Source organism: Sceloporus occidentalis, unplaced genomic scaffold (assembly GCF_023333645.1).
Source record: "Sceloporus occidentalis isolate IW3139 unplaced genomic scaffold, rSceOcc1.0.p SCAF_46, whole genome shotgun sequence".
Taxonomy (NCBI): domain Eukaryota; kingdom Metazoa; phylum Chordata; class Lepidosauria; order Squamata; family Phrynosomatidae; genus Sceloporus; species Sceloporus occidentalis.
In genome coordinates this window covers 3,411,402-3,432,669 of record NW_028317026.1, presented here as the reverse complement: position 1 = coordinate 3,432,669, position 21,268 = coordinate 3,411,402, and the positions used below count along the sequence as shown (strand labels likewise).

The window sequence follows — 21,268 nt, the reverse complement described above, 5'->3', positions numbered from 1 at the left end:
AGAAGAGTGTGGCCAAGGCTAGCCAGGTAAGGAGACCAGAGAACAGATTGGTAAAAGCAAGAAGGGCCAGGACATAAAAGAGCAGCAAGGTCAAAGCAAGGAAGCTCGGGACACCAAGAGACTGGTTTGACTTCAGGAGAACACCAATAAAGGTTTAGTATCCCTAGGTAGTCGGAACAGGATGGTGGGGGGACAAGGCCATATGGCATCCATTACACAGGTGTTGGCTGCACTCCTCCCACCATATCAATGGGAGATGGTGGATAAAAAGGCCCTTCTTGCCCATCCAAATAAAGTCTACCCAAAAAAGTGTTACGCAGGTGCAGAAAATGCAATGTTACAAGGAAAATAAACAAAAAGATTCTATACAGACTCAGTCTATGGCTGGCATTATTAAAAATATTATTATTATTTCTTGATATATATATAGAGCCGGCTTATTCTGCACAATCTATCCATCACTATTTGGCCAGGCGAATAAGTAGAAAAAGGGAAAGACAGAAGCTGCTGCACAACTCCCAGCACGGCCCCAGTGAGTGCGTATGTACCCCGTACCAGGTGAGTCCGTATACTTACCGATACTGCCAGCACACGCTATGCAAGTATAAAAATGTAAAGCGTGTGGTTAATCTTGCTAATGCCGGCCCCTCATAATGAATAGTGGTGTAAGAGAGTTAAAACCCCTTTGTATGCAATGCATGAATTTTAGGTTATAATCTAGAATTCTTTATTCACCTATCCCCACTCCCCCGTTTTGACATATCCAACCTTATTGCACTTAGAATCATGCCCAGTAGCACAAACCCTCCGTCACGCTATTTTATTGTAGTTAGAAACACAAAGATTAAACTTATTACAGGTAACATCATGAAACTGACTCCTAATAGCTGTTAGTAAATGTTTATTTGCCTCAGTCTGCTGTCATATATATTACGTGCCGATATTTGGCGAAATACACAATTTCATTAAAAAAACTAGATGCTAACAAAATGAGCGATGCCTGATGTTTAATAAGTTCTAATTTGGCACAAAAAACATTTTCGGGATAATGTGTGTGTTCACTGTGAGAACAGAACAAACATATCTCTGAACGTAATCTGCGAAGCTAGAATAGCTCAGATGTTATATTTGGCAATGAGTGTTTTTCCAACCTGTCTGCTTATCCATTCATAGTAATGAGCAACCTTTGTGTACACACCGGGGAAACCGGCAACTCCACAGTTCTCGCCCCAGCTCACAATGCCCCACGCATAGGCAACATTGTTAACATCTACACAAACCAACGGACCTCCAGAGTCACCTTTGCAGGCATCAATGGAACCATCATACGTGCCTGCGAAGACAAAGGGGAAAAGGGAAAATAAAACATTATACCTGGCGGGCAAAAGTTAAAATAAGTCATGTACAACCAGAAACGCACAGATATTTGAGGCAAACACTATAAAGGTGTGTATTACTTAATGAAAAAATAATGATTGGACATTTATGTTACAGATTGTTTTTTGGAAACTTTGCCAAAAAGCCAATTATAGCTTGTTAAGCTTCTGCGACTCCAATAAGTGTAACAGCTGCTGATTTACTGCTGACAAAGCTCCCGGAAATTGTGGGACGGACAGACCAAATTAACCACAACAGACAAACCAAGGAAGCCATTTCAAATCAATATTCTGAGCTTTTTTGTTCTTTTCAGTTGTTTTGTTGAGGGGGGATCCATCCTTGTTTTTGGAGATTCATACAAATTTATACGTTAAATTCGTTAAAATTTGTTAAAATTCTAATTGGTATGGCTCCCAATGAACTACTAAGACATACGTTCTAAGTCTTACCTGCACACTCCATTTTGTCAAGGAACCGGTCTTTGTAAACTTCAGAACAGTTATTCATCAAGTTAACGTGACCGTACTTTAGGTGAAATACTTTAGCAAAACCTAAAAAAAATATAAACAGGAATAAATATCTTTTCCAATTGTTCATGCCCATAATCTAGTTTAACTGTTGTTGTGTAATACTGAAAAGACTAATTGTTGATAATAATTTTATGTTAAGCCCCCCAAAGACTGCCCCTACCTATTCATGTTTTATGTATTTAAGCCTCCCCACTAGTCTTCCATCTCATCTAATGAAGAGACCTCTGAGGTCCAGAAGGCTTATGTGACTACATTTTCAGTCCTACATTTTATGTTGGCCCAATACAAAAAGTATCATCTTCGAATAAAAATGTAATCTTATCTTGGACCAATAAACATTCTTCCATTTTCCATAAAATAATGTGCATATCAACAGAAGAAGGGGTGTTTATAAATTAAGGTATTCTAAATGAAACTTTAAACAAAAATAAGATACAGTATTTATCTAAATACCCACTTTCATAAATACCTATTAATATCAAAATGATTCTTTCTAATGTTTGACGATCAATGCTCACTCTGAGCCAATTATTATTAATTACTGTGTAGCAGCAGCTATTTCTTGGCTCTTCCTGACTTCCAGCATTGGAAATATAGGATAGCATTTCTAAGTTGTAAATATCTTTGAATCTTAAGTCCATACCTTCTTGTCTTCCCCATCCAGAAACGGTACAGGTGTCCCCTGTTGTGAACTGAAATGGGGACCACGGCACACAGGCGGCTACCAGGTTATTATCCACCTGCATGCATTCTGGTTTCTTGTATATGTTGATTACCTCTAGCAAGGCAATGTCATTTTCATATGTGTTAGGGTTGTAAAGTTCGTGAACCTTCACAGTTTTTACAGGGAATGAGTCGATGTCATCGTCATAAGACAGCCGATCAAGAAGCTCGATGATAATTCGGTATCTTTCTGGTTTATTTGCCCTGCAGTACATTAAAAGAACACCAAATTATTTTTTATGACAGCACTTATTTCTATGTAGTAAACAGCAAACAAATTTATAGTACTATTGGGTTATCAGGTAAAAGAATATGGTATATAAATTAAGTACTTCCCTGAAAATATGTTATAGTTCAATCCAAGAGAGCCACACAATCAATAAAGTTATTTATATATTAGCGAGAGACTCAAACAGTTTGATAACACATATTACATTTGTATGATCCAAAAGAACTAAGGCTTTTACAGATTTTGCTGTAAAATTGATTAGAGTCAATGGAGTGTTTCTTTAAGAGCATATTTCAGCATGTCTGCCTCATAATTTTTTAGGTTTGTTTTTCTATCACCAAAGCATAAACACTAAAAAAGCTTCTAAAATGTCTAGCTAGTCTTATGTATAGTAGAGCACTAGTGCAAACCATCCTTAAAACAGCTCTGGGCCCAGAGGTCATCCAAAATGGGTCCAGTTAGGCAAAGAATAACCCACAGACAATGATACTTAAGAATTAACATCTCAGAGTATTCTTGAAAGCTGCTGCAGTCAGCTACGGAATGAAACTAACCACGATTTCTCTTTAAAGTTGAACCCTGGCAAGATTTATCAAATAGCTTCAACAAATAGGGTAATAAGACCTTCAACTGATAGAGCCCTGAACCAAAGCGAGACAACCACCAGGTGGCATCAAACAATAAAAGGATTTACCAAATCTATGAACTCTTAATACTTACATTAACTAACAATTATACCTGAAACAACCCCAACGCTCACATTTTAGCCATATACACTTTGATGCTAATAGTAGTACTTGCAGTACAATCCGATTATTTGTATTTCACTTATCAGTCTCACACTGGCATCTGGAGAATGACTAGACATGAATGCAACTCAGGTTGTTGTTTGGGTTCAGGACTCAACTCAGGTCTTTGTTTGGGTTCAGGACTCAAGTACAAGGTCCTATTGATTTTGCTTTTTAATTCTCAAATGATTGAGGCGTTGCAGCCTATGTATACAGTTTCCCCTTTCCCTGGATGTTATATGTCCCCATTTTATGGGGAAATCTCCATGGCATCCTTGGTTTGACAACCTTCCAACACGTTACACACTTGAGCCATTAAGTTGAGTTAAGTAAGTAGACCTATACGTGAAAGGCTAAGAAACGACAAGTTCACGTAGCACCCATAATGCATTGGCGAGGCCAATATTCTGCCCTGTGCCAAAGACCTCAAAATTCTATTTTTATAATGGCCTGAATTGAGTGCTGTACTTTTCCTTTCTGCGGTCGGCCAATAATAAACATTCTTTAAACATTGTTAAAATAAAAAAGTTATATTTTTCAGCTTGTAACTTATTAGTTTGCAAGTTCAACAGATATAAATTATATATATATATATATATATATATATATATATATATATATATAATATATATATTTATTCATTGTAGAGATTTAAGTATTGAGCACAAGTTCAATATTTATAATAGATTTAGACAAATAAAACAACCATGTTTAGGATGACTACCGGAGATCAGTATTTTTGATCACTGCTAGGTATTTTCTGTGGTCTGTACGTTGCACCAAGAGCTAGACCGGCCTATGAGGATACCAGTAGAAGTGTAGGGGTAAGATGCATGTTTTGGAATGTTTGGACCAGTCTGGCTGGCAGTGACATAGATCGCTTTCTGATGCCTCCTTGGACCAGATAGTGCTCTATGTTATTGATTCCAGGGCTAAATTGTATTTAAAGAACGTTATTGATAGTCTGAAATAGTCTAGGTGGACATACCTGACGCAGTGAGCAGCTGTCAGTACCCAGCAGCCTCCAATATAAATTCCACCACAGTTTAAACTAGACCCATCTTTTATTGCCACCTGCCATGGGAACTGGTTCTAAAGACAGAACAGAAGAATTTTATTAGTATGTGTTACACAGATAATAGAAAAAAAAGTTTTTATAAATAATGTTTCAAAAATAAAATGCATGCACCAGTTTCAACCACAACAAATCATAATGAGTACGATTCTGTGTGTTTGATTGTTTCCTTAATACTATCAAGAAAAACACAAAAAGTAGGGTTTTATTTGTTCATGTGTGACAAAATCATCCTATTACATATGATAAACCAAACAATGTTTCTAATTTATATAAACCTTAGATTTGCTATAAAAACTTGACTACTTGTTCTCGGCACATGGATCAGTAAGTAGCCCGATTCAAGTATCAAACTTTGCATTGATCAAAAACATCTACAATGTTATTATAAGCTAAATGGGAGAGGTTGTTGTGTCCCAAAAAAAAAAAATTTGTACATGGAATTTCCAGGGAATTATTGTGTAACCTATACAGTTCTGTTCCTGCAATATCGAAAATGGTCTTTTTGGTGTTTTTCCAGAGGTCCATATGTATGTACCTGCAGGCTGTGGGCATGGTGGCTGATTCCCATACATTCTGGAGGGATGGAGGAAAGTGATGTATGTTGTTAAGCCCCACATAGTGCTTGTGGTGCTTTCGACTTTGTGACCCCTTTACCTACCTGCTCTCAGTCACACCCCCAGCAGCCTAGGTCCGCCCCCTCCAAGCTCCCACATGGGGCAGAGTTGTCCTTTGTCCTTAACCAACTTAACCAAACCCGACTGTGACAGGTGCAATAGATAAGAAAAACATACCTTATATGCCTTTTCTCCTCCAATGATTCTCTTTTGACGAGCATGCTTTTGAGGTGCAATGCCACAGTTCAGTGTTGGAATCAGATTCCGTAGCAGCTTCCTCTCTACATGTATAAAACAGAACTTTGTATCATTGATGCTTGTAATTCATGGTATGTCTCTTTTAAAATTCTAGTTTGCATGTCACATGACAAGAACATGTAAAATGTAGACAATACATAGGTGAGATCAGTCTGCGTACCTGGTCACTTTCTGGGTTTGTCCTGGAGGGTCCAGCTATAACAGCTGGATACTTTGTCTCTTGCTGACGGAGTAACGTCTAGCTATGACCACCTGGTTCTCTCACCTTGAATGCCAATACAACTAAGAACTTTAAAAGGTAAGCACCTCTGAGCATGGGCGTAGGAACCCCTAAAAATCTGGGGGGGACAGCATTTTCCCCCATCAGATCCCCACTTTCTCCCCATCTCTCACACTATCTACCCCCTCTCCCCCTTCTCACACTATCTACCCCCTCTCTCCCTTTCTTACTATCTACCACCCTCCCTACCCTCCCTTCTCACACTATCTACCCTCTCCCTATCGCCCCCTTCTCACTAGCTACCCTCTCCCTACCGCCCCCTTCTCACTAGCTACCCTCTCCCTACCACCCCCTTCTCACTAGCTACCCTCTCCCTACCGCCCCCTTCAAACCAGCTACCCTCTCCCTACCCCCCCTTCTCACTAGCTACCCTCTCCCTACCCCGTTCTCACTAGCTACCCTCTCCCTACCCCCCCTTCTCACTAGCTACCCTCTCTCTACCCCCCTTCTCACTAGCTACCCTCTCCCTACCCCCCTTTCTCACTGTCTATCCCAGGGGTGTCAAAGATTTTTCTGCAGTGGGCCACTTCATCAGAATTGTATACGTGCGTGGGCCGTACTCATTTGTCACTGTGAGAAAATATGGCCTTTAATAAAATATGCAGATTAAAATAAAGTAATTGACACAAAGCCTTTACTTTTCCTCTCACTGATTTCTTGGCCTAGAAAGTTTTGTGACTACAAATTTAGGATTCTGGATGAGTAAAAATTAAATAGTTCTATTTATTCTAGGGATGCACTAAAATGAAAATTCTGGACCAAAACATTCACGGTTCACTTGGCCCAAAACCGAAAATGACCCCCCACCTTTAAAAATAATAATAAAAACTCTTTTATAAAAGTAGGTAACACACCACAATTGGACAAAAAAATTAGCAATTAGCTAACAGCAATCACACTCCTATCATACGCAGACAGCCAGTACATGCTGGTACAGGGTGGCTGTAAGTGATGTGCAGACCCCATACTGCTGGCAGCATCCATAGACAAGGGGAGCAGCTAGCTAGGTTTCAGCATGTACTGGCTGACTTGGCATGATAGGAGTGTGATTGCTAACAGCAATCACAGTCCCATCATGCCTAGGTTCCAGCACTTACACATCCATGCTATAACACACTCATTCATTCATATACTCATTCATTCACAGATTCATTCCCTCAATCATGCAAAGACCCTCCCCACCCCCTTACCTGCACTGCAGCTCCTCGATGCCGCTCACAGACTTCAGCAGGGGGCGCGCTCTCCCTCTGCGTTCTCTGGTACTGCACAGAGGAACCGGAATGTGATGTCACGTGCTGGGTTCCGCTTCCTCTGTGCAGTACAGAAGACCCTCCCACAGGTAAGTAGCAGGGCTCGAGGTACGCACCGTGTAAGATCGGTTGCCATGGCTGCCGATCTTACGAGGGCCGCACCTTGAGGTCTCGCGGGTCGCATTTGCGGCGTTTTTATTGGGGGGGGTTCCTACGGCCCTGGGGGGGGATTTCTTCATTATCTGTCCCCCCCGCATGAGTTACTGGGGGGGATCTGTCCCCCCGTCCCCCCTGGTTCCTATGCCCATGCCTCTGAGGTCTATTTTCTTTAGGAGGCGGACACATGTCTAATTGACACGCAAGGGGAGAGAACCAGGTGGGTGGTGGGCATAGCTAGACACCACTCCCTTAATCAGAGATAAAAGGCTGTCCAGGAGACGCAGAAGCCAGTTGTGTTGGCTGGGGTTTCCAGGACAAACCCAAAAGATGCCTATATAGAACATATATATAGCCACAACAGTTTTACCTTCATCCATGTCTTTGCTTCGTGCATTATATTGTTCTGTACATAAAAAAAAGAAAATTGCATTACTCTTACCATTGAAATGTAATTTGACAGGAAGAGGACATTTTTAAGTGTCACGTAATGAATGGGTTTACTAACATGCATGAGTTGTGCCTCCAGTATGTATTTTTACATAGCTTTGCAATGACCTAGATCTTATATAAATGTAGAAAAACACCTTATGGAAAGTAGCTCAACTTAGCAAACAAGATCCTGATCCTTTTATGTATCCTTTATGGATGCCAGTCCCCATACATGATAGCATAGGATGAATTTGGGCCCCTAAAAATTAAATGGTCAATGAGGCACAGACAAGCATACCATCTCTACCATCTACCATCTCTAAGTCTTAATGTTCTAGACATTCACTAACAATGGCTGCCCTCAAAAAGGTGATATTGCAAATGTCATGTTTGGCCTTTGAATGCTTAAAAGGTTTAATTTAATAGAAATCCCCACTACTGTGTAAAGTTCCCATAGTCAGCTTATTTTAACACTATATGCTGGATATACATTCTACGTTCTTGTAGGCATAAAGATTACAGGAGGCCCACCATGCTTTCTAAAGAAAAGTTGTGTAGGTTCCAAAAAACATGGAGCCAGGTCAGAAGCCATACCAGTTTGACAGCCAAACTAATAATCACCCCTCCTGTTTTTAATTCCCACTGGTTGGTAAAACAAGTGGTCCTCTGTGCGCACGTCCGGCCTGGCATATGGGAAATCTAGTGTTAATCATAATGTATTTGGTTTCTCTGATAGAAAATATAGCAATGTATTTACCTTCAGAATTTTCGTTTTCTGATCTAGTCTCTGAAATAATAAAATGGAGGAAAAAAAACAAAAAAACAATGCATTCAAATAATGTTTTTTTTATGTAAGGTGTCACAGTGAGTAATGAACGAATATATACATGATCTTTCTTTTGTGACAATATTTTCTAAAAGTGTAAAACTTTTGCTGGCAGTTTAAATCTAAATAGCCACTTATTTTGTTTTTACATGTATGTAATTACAATAAACCAGCTTATTATGTTCCTGACATGTAAACAACATTTTGCCCTCTATAACGGTGAGACAACAAAACACAAATCTACCAGAATTCCCTCAACCTCTGCTTAATGACATTGTTCAGTTTTGTTTCATAAAAGTATCCCAAATATAACTCCGGGAGAATTTATTGAGGAGGTTTAGAGTGATAAGAGTAGCATGTAACTATGACCTCAGTCAATATTATTTAGAGTTATAATGCAAACATGCATAAATATACATTAACGGCATTAATGTTATATGTCTACTTTTGGTACCTGTTAATAATCCTATGATTCACATCGGTGTTTGTTACAGTGCTATGTTAGTAAGGATGTTACATTCACTTACTTGGTTCAATTTCTGTTTTGGTGTCTGCAAAGATAAAAATCAAGAACCCAAGTTAAATGTGAAGAGTGGAGCAGCTAGTTTCCACCCTATTCCTATTTAAAACATAACTGATAATTAGTGGAAAAGGGCGGTAGATTCCATGGGGCGAAAGGGGCAGCTGCCCGAGGCACTGCAATGTTAGAGGTACTCTTGAGCTGCCTGGTGGCCATGCAGCTCCATGGCTTTCTGCTTCCTGAAGCCAATGTGACCATCACAGGATCTCCCATCCCTCTGCAGATGCCAAGAGCCCAAGTTATGGCTCTGCCCCATGTAGTTTAAAAAATATCACCTGAAATTTCATCGGGTGACATATTTTCTCCAGCTCTTGCCTTCTAAAAAAAACATGAGGAGGACAGCCAGGTGTACTCATGTGACTCATACGTACATTGACAAAGACACATTGGGTTTTCAGAGTTTCACAAGGCAGACTAATAAAAGTCTTTGGCAACATAACCCACCGGGCTCACTCACCGTTACAATTTGCCTCATCATCTACGCTGATGCAGTCCACTTCCTTGTTGCACTTATATTTTAATGGAATGCACGTGTCTGACTTGCAGTGAAAGCTGTTATTGCAACCTGAAACAGCATGATTGTAAACATCTTATATAAGCGACATGATTTGGCCTGAGAATAACATACAGTATTTCATCACACACACAGGTCACTCCACCAAACAAGAAAAATAATTATATCCTACGGCACAGCTCCATTAAGTAATACATATACCTGGAAACTTTCTAGATGAGCTGACGCTGGGATTCTTCAAATATTAACCCTGTGCTAGTCCATTATACAAGTATCCTTTAGAATCGATGCCCTAATAGTGGTAGCCAGGGCAAGACTGTGGAGTACTTGGCGGCTCTGGCACTCTAAGACGTGCTGCCCCTAAATGAAGTGCATCTGCCAGCTGAATACGCATGGCCATACGTTATGTTTATATACTCACCCACACTGGTGTAACTACAGGGGCCCGGGGCGACCCCTTGTTCCCGGCTCCTTGTACCGATTCAAAATAGTTTAGAAAGGGCCCTTTGTGACCTGGACTGTACTACTTCAGGTCGGAAGGGCCCTTTCTAAACTATTTTGGCCCCACGGTGAAACCGAGGCTGCTCGCACAGTGTGAGAGCAGCCGGAGACAAAGCTGCAGGAGTGGTGACAGGTAAGGGTGAGGTTGTTGTTGATGAGCATGGGTGCCTAACTGCAATTGTGTGTGAGAGCATGGATGTCTAATTTGTGTGTGAACATGGATGTGTAAGTGAGGTGAGATGGAGTGTGTGTTAGAATTAATGTGTATTTGTGTGTTAGTGAGTATGAATAAGTGTGTTTGTTTACGTATGTGTGCCAGAGTGTATGTTGGAAGGGGGGCAAGGGGCAGTTTGGGGGCAATGATGGCGCTGACCAGCTGTTGGGGATCCGGGGGCAGTTTTCGCACCAGGGCCCTGTGGTTTCTAGTTACACCCCTGCTCACACAGCTGGTTGCTGCACATTGCAGAACTTGATCTGCCATTGCAGCCGTTTGGGTGAATAATTGGTACTGTGGACCAGTAGCCCACCAAGCATTAAACCATGGCAGTGTAGATTATGTGCTTAGTAATACTGGCTTCTTGCTAGAGAATCCAGTATTTCATCTTGTCTTAGACATTTGATACACATAATCTAGAACTAAAAGGTTGGAGGCTTCAGTCTAATGTAAGGAAGTTTTCATTTATAGAGAGAGGTGTATTTCCCCCCTCTAATGTCCCTCCTCTCTTTACATTTCTGAGTCTCATTATCTCCCACTTATCCATAACTGCTTACATATTGTATAGATAGCACTCAAATATTATGCACCAAATTATGGTGATGCACCAAAAATACATTTTAATTTTGAACAAAACATCTAGGTTAAAGGTCTGCTTAAAAAACTTACGTGTACAGCACAGCTCATCGCTGAGATCCCCACAGTCATTTTCTCCATCACAGGATCTGAAGGAAGGGATACATTTTCCATTCACGCAGCTAAACTCATCTTTATTACATTCTGAAACAGAAGTTGATGATAACCATTGAATTCCTTTAAAAATGAAATTATCTATGAGAAAACATTAAATGCATACAAGAACAAAGACCGATTTAGGGCTGAGATCTTTCACACTCTCTCCCTTCATGCAGGAATAATACGATGACACCTTCACACAGCATGGAGAAAGTTAGATACACCACTTCTGCAGGTAAGTGGAATGTGTTTGAGGGCAAGTATGGCTCATGCAAGCTATTTGGGGGCACTGGCAAACTGTTTGGGGACAAAGATGGCACAGACAACCTGTTTGGGGGCTCACAAGCTGTTTAGGGACAAAGCTGGCACTGTGGGACATGTTGCTTGGTTAGCTCTGAGAGACCAGGGCAATTTTCACACTGGGGCCCTGTGGTTTCAAGTTACACCACTGATATTGTAATAAATATTGATTACTGCTTGGGCATAAAAACATTGCATTGGCAAGAATTCATATGTTATCTCATTTTCCCCAAATACATTTCCTTTATGGAAAAAAAATATAGTGGGTGTCACCAAATCTGCCAATAAGCAGAATTAGCTTATCAACCTTGCGTGATATTGCTGCAAATCAATGCCTTTTGTGCCAGTAGGTTGCTATAAAACAATGGCCTTTTATAGAAAGCACTTGTTTTGTGTTTGAGTCATACCAGTAATCCCAAAGACACTCAATGGTATTGTTTAACAATTATGTATACAGTGTGTCTGTTACCAGGTGATTCCAGATTAATTTCGTGTCCTTCTATTTCTGGTTTAAAAACCATTGTTACTATTACTTTATTCTTTTGCTGTGAGGAATACAAGCGATAGGTGGACCATTTTTAACTCTAAGGTATTAACATCCTGAGTGGGAGCCCAAGACCCCTAAAATTCCTTTCCAGGAAAAAACTATTATTTTATGTATTTTTTTTTTTATTAATTTACTTACATTCTGGCTTTAAAAGCATTCATACAAATGTACTTATAGAATATTCCTTACTAACCTCCTGCTAACTAACCTCTCAATGTAGGCCTTTGAGGTTATTTGGTTTTGAAGAATATTACTAAAATACCGTATTTGCTCGATTATAAGACGAGGTTTTTTTCAGAGCAAATGCTCTGAAAAATACCCCTCGTCTTCTAATCGGGGTCGTCTTCTAATCAGACCTCAAATAGAGGTCTGATTAGGAGACTAAGATCCAGATCCCCCGCACCGCTGCAGGGGACCTGGATCCTCCTGTCTCACCCGACTCCCCCCCCCCCATCATACACACACTTACCGGTGCTTCCTGCTGTGTTGCCGGGGCAGCGGGTTGACGTCTACGCGATCCGCGTAGACAACGTCCGCTGCAGCCGGAAGGAGGTGTGGCTAGCAGCGGGGGTTGTCTGCGTCCGTCGCATAGACCTTCCCCGACTGTCAGAGATCAGAGTTCCCCGCACCGGTGCGGGGAACTCTGATCTCTGACAGCCGGGGAAAGTATACGCGACGGACGCATACAAACCCCCGCTGCTAGCCACACCTCCTTCTGGCTGCAGCAGAAGGCGACGTCAACCTGCTGCCCCGGCTGGAAGCACCGGTAAGAGAGGGGGGAGAGCGGGGGAAGGGGGGGGGAGAGTGTGTGTGTGTGTGTTAGTTAGTTAGTTAAATGGGGGTATAGGGTGTGTGTGTTAAATGGGGGCATAGGGCATTTCTGGAGTGGCGTTAAGGGGGCATTTAATAGAGCACTCTGCCTCCTGAAATGCCTTATACCTCCCTATATGCCACTCTGCCCCATAATATGCCTTTTAACCCCCTAAATGGCAGAGTGGCATATAGGGGTATAAGGCATTTCTGGAGGCAGAGTGCTCTATACAATGCCTTTTAACTCCCTTAATGCCACTCTGCCTCCTGAAATGCCTTATACCTCCCTATATGCCACTCTGCCCCATAATATGCATTTTAACCCCCTAAATGCCAGAATGGGATATAGGGGTATAAGGCATTTCTGGAGGCAGAGTGGCACATAGGGGGTCAAAAGGCATACCATGGGGCACAGTGGCATATAGAGGGTTAAAAGGCATATCATGGGCCACAGTGCCATATTGGAGTGGCAAGCCTGGGGGCAGATGTGCGTAACTGGGGGACAGGTTGGAAAATACAAGAAATAAAAACAAAAAAAATCTTTTTCTCAATCATAGCTTTTATTAAAAAAAATAGTTTACATGAATTAACATTTACTGGTAAAACTTTTTTCCTTTGGGGTCGTCTTATATTCAGGCTTTTTCTTTTTTTCCTAAGTTAATATTCAGATTTTGGGGGGTCGTCTTATAATCAGGGTCGTCTTATAATCGAGCAAATACGGTAAATGTGAAAGGCTCACTGGGAAGCAGGACTGTATTAGACTGAATGAACAAACGTGTTTGCATTAGTTTAAATTGGTTGATTGGTTGTATTTTGAATATAAGTAATAGACATATCTGGCAATTCTCAGGGTTTCCCCAGGTCAGCTTCTTTTACCTCCAGGCAGGGGAGTGGTGTTTAGCCATACTCACTTACCACCTACCTCCTTCCCACTCACCACACACTACAAGCTGTTTGAGCCTAGCCACACTTATTTGTGGAGCTTCTCAGATGAGGAGAGCTCCAAGTAGTCTTATATGGTTATAGGAAACTTTTATGAGGCTAGTAAATAATAATCTTCTGGCTATTCAGTAACAGTAATGTTTAAAACTTCTATATAGAACTGTAAGCAAAATACACATACGTCGAGACCCGGTGTAACACACTACTCCAGCTCGCTGGTCCCCACTCTCTGTGCTTTCCTCTAGATGGCACTCTGCGAGTGTGGTCTCCAGACCCCTGCATGTCACAGACAGGCAGTCTGATGATTGCTGTTCCGCTGCAGGTAGGCTGAAGGTCTGCTCTGCAGATGCATCAGCACCTCTAATAAAAACAAACAAATTGGAACTGAAAGTTGGCAGTCATGGCAAACGTCACTGTTAGGAAATAGTAAAAATTAAACCATTGTATTAGTTATGATTCTAATAAGATAACTTTTCAGACAACACCCACAGCATCTGGTCAACTTCTATAAAAAGTCTATTGACAGTTGCTTAAATGTTTACCAAGGTGACAAGTAGGGACCAAGTTGTTACAAGTAGGGAAAACTTTGAAAGTCCTCTGCATCACTCACTACAGAGTTCCAAACTGCTTTCTGGACTCTGGAGCAGTTGAGATGTGTTCTCGGGAGTGATAAATCATGCTTCACTATCTGGAAGTCTGATGGACAAATCTGGGTTTGGCGGATGCCAGGAGAAGGTTACATATCAGAATGCATAGTGCCTACTGTAACGTTTGATAGAGGAAAGATAATGGTCAGGTGCTGTTTTTCAGGATTTGGGCTCCTTCTAGTAAATGTTAGTGCTAATCATAGGTGTGATATATGATTTTTGGTCATATAGTGTATATTCTATGCTCAATAAAATAGATTGTTCACACTGGTTTTTAAAGTCATTCATATGGTTTAGCCAAGCAGATACAGAAACAAATGATCACACAGCTGTTTTCTCAAGCAGTTGGCCACATGAATACAAATACACTTTTATTCAGACATTATAAATAAAGGTTATTATTTAACACTAGTAAACTATGCTATGGACTAGTAAACTAGGCTATAGGGATTATGGACATACAGTGTTAGGTCCAGAGCTATTTCAACATATATATATATATATATATATATATATATATATATATATATATATATATATATATATAAATCCGAGAAACATGTGTTTGTACGTATCTCACTACAACGATACATATTAGAAGTCTGCCTAGGGCAGAACTAAGACATATGGATATTATCCACAAACTCTATGCCTGCCATTAGAAAAAGAAAATCAATTTGTCTCTCTGATAAAAACAAAGTGATCGTAAATTGATCAGACATTTGAAAACACAGGTGCAACAGAACAAGAAGAGATGTCTGGGGAACTTACTTAGTAAATGCAAGCTGTCTACAGGCCACATTTGCTTCCCGTAAGCTCCATCCTTTGCTGCACAGGAATAATGACTTCTGAAGCGTGGGTACTTTTACTTTCAAAATTCCAGCTGAGTCTTTTTTACTTGCTACTAAAGACATTTCAAATGTCTCTGAAAAACAAAGTATAATGTGTTTTTGAAGAGCACTGCCCTGAGCCTAACCCAGAGAAGGTCCCATGGCCTTGTGGAGGGGGCTCTTTGTACAGAAATCCAGGGCATGACATCATATCTCAGCACTCTACCTTCAAAGGTAGCACAACATGAAGGAGAAATGCTCTGGAACCTTGTGTCGGCTGAAGCACAGAGCTCCACAATGAATATGGCATAGTCCATTGAGTTGTGGCCACCCAGGAGCCTGATAGTAGACTAGGAAAAAACTGTCCTTGTTAAGCCTGCTTGGACCTGCACCATTAGGCCTAGTTGGACTAGTCCAGAATAAACCACTGATTGGGTATGGCAGAACATTTAGACAGAGTACCACGCTTAACTTCTTGTGTTTCATTTGCTTTTTCAAGATCGGCCAAATCAGATTAGCTGATTTTCAAGATCAGTCTAACAAATTAAACGTCATAACTTTGTATATATAATAAAAATAAATTGTATGCACATTACTTTTGCATTTAAATAAGTAAACAGGTACCCATGAGAAACAGAACACTTTTATCAAGTCAAAAAAATTTGACCATTGTGAAATTAGAAGCAATGGAGACCCATGATGGCTTCTCATTCTGACAACTACTTACCAGTGCATGGAGGCTCTGAAGAAAACCTGTAAATTGGGTTGGAGCACTCGGCGCTTTTTAGTTGGCAGTAGTTCTGAAATGTCCGTTTTCCTTCAGTGCATACACGTAAGGTACTGTTTCGGGGACACTGATAAGGAAGTTTACAGATGCACCTCCCATCCACGCACCTCTGCCATGGGGCACAGAACACCTTGTGGCAAGAATTTGAGTTGTACTTTTGCTCCAAACATGCTTTTGTTGCATCATCTCTCTGTAATACAGAAGGAGAAAATAATTAACAAACATCCCTTAAATTCTATAAATTATTTTAAGTGAACAAATAGTGTACAAAACCAACTATTCAGACTGTAATATGAGTCATTGACTAGGGTTAACCGCAGGGGAGGGCTGGCACCTTCTAGCCTGGGGGCATGTAAAGACAAGTGGCTTCTATGTCCCCAGGCACCTCACCCCATAACACACACAAACTTACTCTAACACACACTCACTCACTGTAACACACAATCACCCATGAGCAGCCCGTCCCTGGTTTAATGGGCTCCTAATGGGTGTGGAAAAATGTTGTATGACTAATCATTAGAATGCAGAAGATTCGTGATCTAAGTGACCATGGAATGATTGTTAACTTAAGAGGTGGTAGATCCAGCATCTCAGAAACAGCTGATCTCCCAGGATTTTCACACACTACAGTCTCTGGCATTAAAGAGATGGTATGGTAAGGAAAAGTGTCCCGTGAGCATCAGTTCTGATAATGAAACTAAACAGGTGTACCTAAGAAATTAAGCAATATGCAGTATAGTGTATATGAACCCTCAAAATTCTTGGATATAAGATTGCTCCAATGTGGACCTGAGTCTGATGGTTCTCCCTGCAATAGTCTGGAGTTTACTGGTCCCTTCACCCACCTGTACTTTATGACATGCTCTAGGCATGTAATTTATAACATTGTGCGCAGGGCCAGACTGAAGCAGCCTTGGCCCTTATCCAATGTTCAAGTAACTCATTGGAGTCCCATCGGGTATTTGTCCTGTGTGCCAGGTGGCCATTCTGAGCACGACTGTGAATTACAAAATGCAGTAAATGACAAGAAATGTGAGCATTACAGAAACAAATCGGTCTGTGAGAAGTGGGTTCCCTGAACAAACCAAACCTGTAAAACGCTCAGTTTAGTGCCAAGACAAGCAGAACATTATGAATAATAAAACCCAAGCATTCCTGCTTCTATGGAAATCATTCTGTAGAGTCCTTATGTCACTCCTGGCACAAGCCTGTTCAGCAGATAATCATGCCAATGACCCAATGAGAGCATGCCAATGACCCATTAGATTAAACCCTAAACCCAGTCAAGAAGGATTAGTGTGCATACAATTACAGACTGCATACACACCACAGCATGTGCCCCCCAAATACATTATACACATACCCCCCAAACATTTCTGGTGTCCATTTGTGTTGGGGTCGTGGCAAGAGGCAAGAAGGGGTGGGACTGGCACATATGTGGGTGTTCTTAGTGCCAGTGGGACGGGTTGGGGCTCAGCTACATGGGAGTTGTAACAGATCTCCCCAACTGACCCACAGTCCCCACTGCACACAAAAGAAGGACAGTGGGACGGCTACCTGGGCAATGCCCAAAAATCGGTCTGTCCCTTGAAAATCAGATCTGCTGAGAGGTATGCTATACACACTCCATATGGACACATTATACATCTCATAGACACACTTCAATGTGCGTCCAATGTTTAATAGGCTGCCTGGGACACTGGACTGCTGAGCCTGTGGAAGAAGAATGCTTCTTCCCTCTAGATTGTAAGCTCATTTGAGAAACCTGTTGTTTCTGTAAGTCAAATTGTTGTTATACTTGTTATGTTCTTTCTACCTATTGTACACAGCTGCAGAATATGATAAATAAAACAATAAATAATAATGTATGCTTCCAATATTCATTTAAGAATGTGCAAAAAAGTTGCGAGTAGACTGTTATCTTCACATGATCTTTCTTGCATTTCAGGCTTTTGCCTCTCTGCATGTATCTGGTACACAATAAGGAAAGAATCCTTACACATGGGTGTGCATCAGGTTAAAAAAAAAGTTAAAAATATACCCCACTACATCAACAACTCTACATCTACATTTTCAATGTAATTTTATTGTATCTCTCATTCATTAATGACTCCTGGGAAAGTTCATTCATGAATTACTCATTCTCTCATTCATTAATTTCTCCTGGTTCTACTAGAGACCTTCTTACTCAATGGAGTACAAACATTTTAGAGCAGACTGCATAAAATAAAGCAGATTAAGAACCATAGTTCCAACGTTTGTTCAGCACTTTTCTGTACACATTCATTCATACTTCTTGAGACAGTCAAACATGTTAGATCCCTGAGCTCCTGAGAGTGCTGGGACTATGTGGATTATTATGTATTATGGAAAGGACAATGCTAGAGATCAGACTTTTAATATTGAGTTTTTATTGCATAGTAACAATGTACCTTAACAACTGACTGATAAAGGATGTTCAATCACTTGTTTACATTACAGCTCATGCGGGTTCTGAATGTCCTTTTTTTATATGTTGCAAAATCTAAAGCTGGAAAATCAATCGAATACTGTAAAAAAAAAATGGCACTATTTTGTCTGCAGATAAATCAGCAATGCTATTGTTCGATGGCCTTGGTTATTGAAACATTTAAAAGGGAACATATAAAAAGTGCAGTTAAATAGACACATTTGTTTCTTGTAACACTAACAGTAAAATAGGAACAATAGTGAATGTTGAAATGCAGAAGAAGGTTTCAGGTAGTGCCCAGCTGGTATGGACTACAATCCTGTAAGAACATGTCTACAGATGGCTAGCGAATTAACCTCTGATGTGTTCTACTTAATGTAGAGAGCTGCGTGTTTGCTTTCACTGTTAAAATGCATAACAGCCAGATGAATTATGACATATCTGAATAGATGTGTGTGTGAAGAGCATTAGACACCAAGCAAAAATAAATTATATGATGGGCTGATATAGTTATTACTTGATTTTTGACTTCTGATCCCATAAAAGTGTGTATTATATAATGCTTAAAAAATGAAATCAGGTGTTTTTATTAATAAGTTACACACAACACACACAATCCACAGCTTTGTGTACTAAAATCATTTTAATATAAGCCATCCTTGAAGCACCCCTTTTGTCCTTTATTCTTCAAACAGTGAAGAATATCAAATCAGCGCAGAAAATTAACCCCCGATCTAACAGGGAGGCGCTAACACAACCCTTACCTTCAGTTCTTTTATTAAATTACTGCACACAGCACTGCGATGAATGTTAAAAGAAAATATATGTATATCTCCATAGGACTTTAGGTTAAAGACCATTAAAGGTTCCTGTTATTTACTATGCTGAGTTTTAGTTGTTCCCGGTAGTTGCTCACCTTATCTCTTTGCCAACATGACCAGAGTGGATTATTTCAAAATACTCCCTGCTGAATGTGTATTGAGCAATCTAAATATTAAGCCCAAGGATTTGCTCTGCAATGTTTTTGTGTCTAAAAATCAGATACGATCTGGTAGCCATGGTGCTGCGTGATATCCTGTTATTTAATATGGCTATACGGTATGTATATAATCATGGCAGCCAATGGCAAATGAACTGTAAGTGAAAGAAAGCCTCAGTAGCGTTCAGACGCTTGCTCTTTCGGTAATGTCTTTGCGAATGTTACACCTTTGTGTATGGAACGGTAATCCAATATTGTTTTACCATTTCAGTATTATCTAAATTCTTTATACTGATAATTTGTTCATGCTCTGCCAATCTGCAGCTACTGAAAAATGAATTATACTATAGGTTTAAGGAACAATCTCCAGCAAACCTTGAAAATGCGTGCAACACCAACTCAAGACAAGCAGCCTTATGGCACCATGTCTTTTAAAGATATAGTTTATTATCCCGGACAGCCTTACCAAAAGAAAAACCTATAGTCTATCGGAGGAATTTATTATGCATTCTGTTAAAATTAAAAGCACTAGCCTTAGGCAAAAGCTACAGCTCCCTATCGCCTCTGGCGTCGGACAATTCTCCCCACTGATTGGCTGCTTTAAGGGGCCAATCAATGTCAGGAAAATGCTTTCATTAAAATATTTGCACTTTCCAAGCTGGATATGACTGGCGTTGCGTATATCATGTACAAGAAGAGGTTATCTGCAGAACACATCAGAAAACAGCTGGGGGTGAGGAAAGGGGCAAATGTATAAGTACGGGGAGATCACATAAATTTAAAGGAACCTTTGATCTGCAGACAGAGGCGAAGAAGGTCCTATATATTGCCATAGCTTTCATAAAGTCAGTAACAGTTTAGCATAAATTGTGTTATCCAATTTTTTATATACAAATCTGAATGAATTAGCATTATGAAGCAGCCTGGATGGTTTTGTACATGGGAAGAAAAGACAAAAATTGATACTTTGTTATTGCAACTATTTTGTTGACAGTACAAATATAAGCAAACCCAAGGAAGCAAATTTTGTAACGCACACAATGGAGCACATTTTCAATTTCTTTCTAAATAGCCTTTGGCAAAACACTGGGTCTTACACACTGGGTCAGAGGCAAACTATCACAGGGACTTCTATACATAAACTCCCGGGTGCTGATTAAGGTTCTGGACAACGATCTCTCCTATTGACTGTCGGATAGGACATTGGGTAGGGCTCAGCTAAATGTTAAACTGATAAAGATAAAAGTCAGCAACTGCTGGGGAGCTACCTCTTGGACAGACAAACATTAGGGGTGCCTTCATTGATTTATTTAGCAAAATGATGTGATGTGCTAAATAATCATATATCACAAAAACAGTCAAATAAGATAAAAAAAAAACAAAGTAAAAGTCATGGAGCATACATCACAAGTATATTTTACTTTATCAAATGTTTTGGACCAAAGCCTGTCGATTGTGTTAAAAAGCCAAGTCAGGACAAAGCAACCTCTACCACTGTCTATGGACTATATTATAGCTTTAGGCAGACCGAGACGTCTGCCAGGAGGAGCCAGAATGATATTTTTGGGGTCTGGAGCGTTATGCAGAAAAGAGTATGACTTCTTACCTCTGCTGTGGGTAACAGGAACAAGCAGAAGAGGATGCATCCACACACCAGGGTCTTCATGATGTCCAGTCTGTCTTGTTTTCAATCAACAGAATCTATTTGAAAGTTTTTTTTGTTACACAGGAATCACGGAAGTTTAATTTTTAACCACTGTTAAAATACGTGGGAATCGGTCTTGTTTGTTAATCTGAGAGGAATGTACTCAGAGCGCACTGGAATCTGAACCCCACAGAGCTAGATCACAAATGATGCTGATTTAGCTTAATCTAGAAGACAAATAGATACA

General features: G+C 40.3%; 1 protein-coding gene across 1 annotated transcript; it reads right to left on the bottom strand.

The window, feature by feature from the left end:
• Window positions 1–1,115: 1,115 nt before the first annotated feature.
• Window positions 1,116–21,042, bottom strand: LOC149289339 (complement factor I-like). Its single transcript, XM_089490728.1, has 11 exons — window positions 20,983–21,042; window positions 15,889–16,138; window positions 15,103–15,256; window positions 13,866–14,044; window positions 11,020–11,130; window positions 9,579–9,686; window positions 5,517–5,620; window positions 4,636–4,739; window positions 2,551–2,834; window positions 1,827–1,928; window positions 1,116–1,333 (listed from the first exon to the last, which is right to left on the bottom strand). Exons 1-11 carry the CDS (start codon window positions 21,040–21,042, stop codon window positions 1,116–1,118), a joined length of 1,674 nt encoding a protein of 557 aa, XP_089346854.1.
• Window positions 21,043–21,268: the final 226 nt, after the last annotated feature.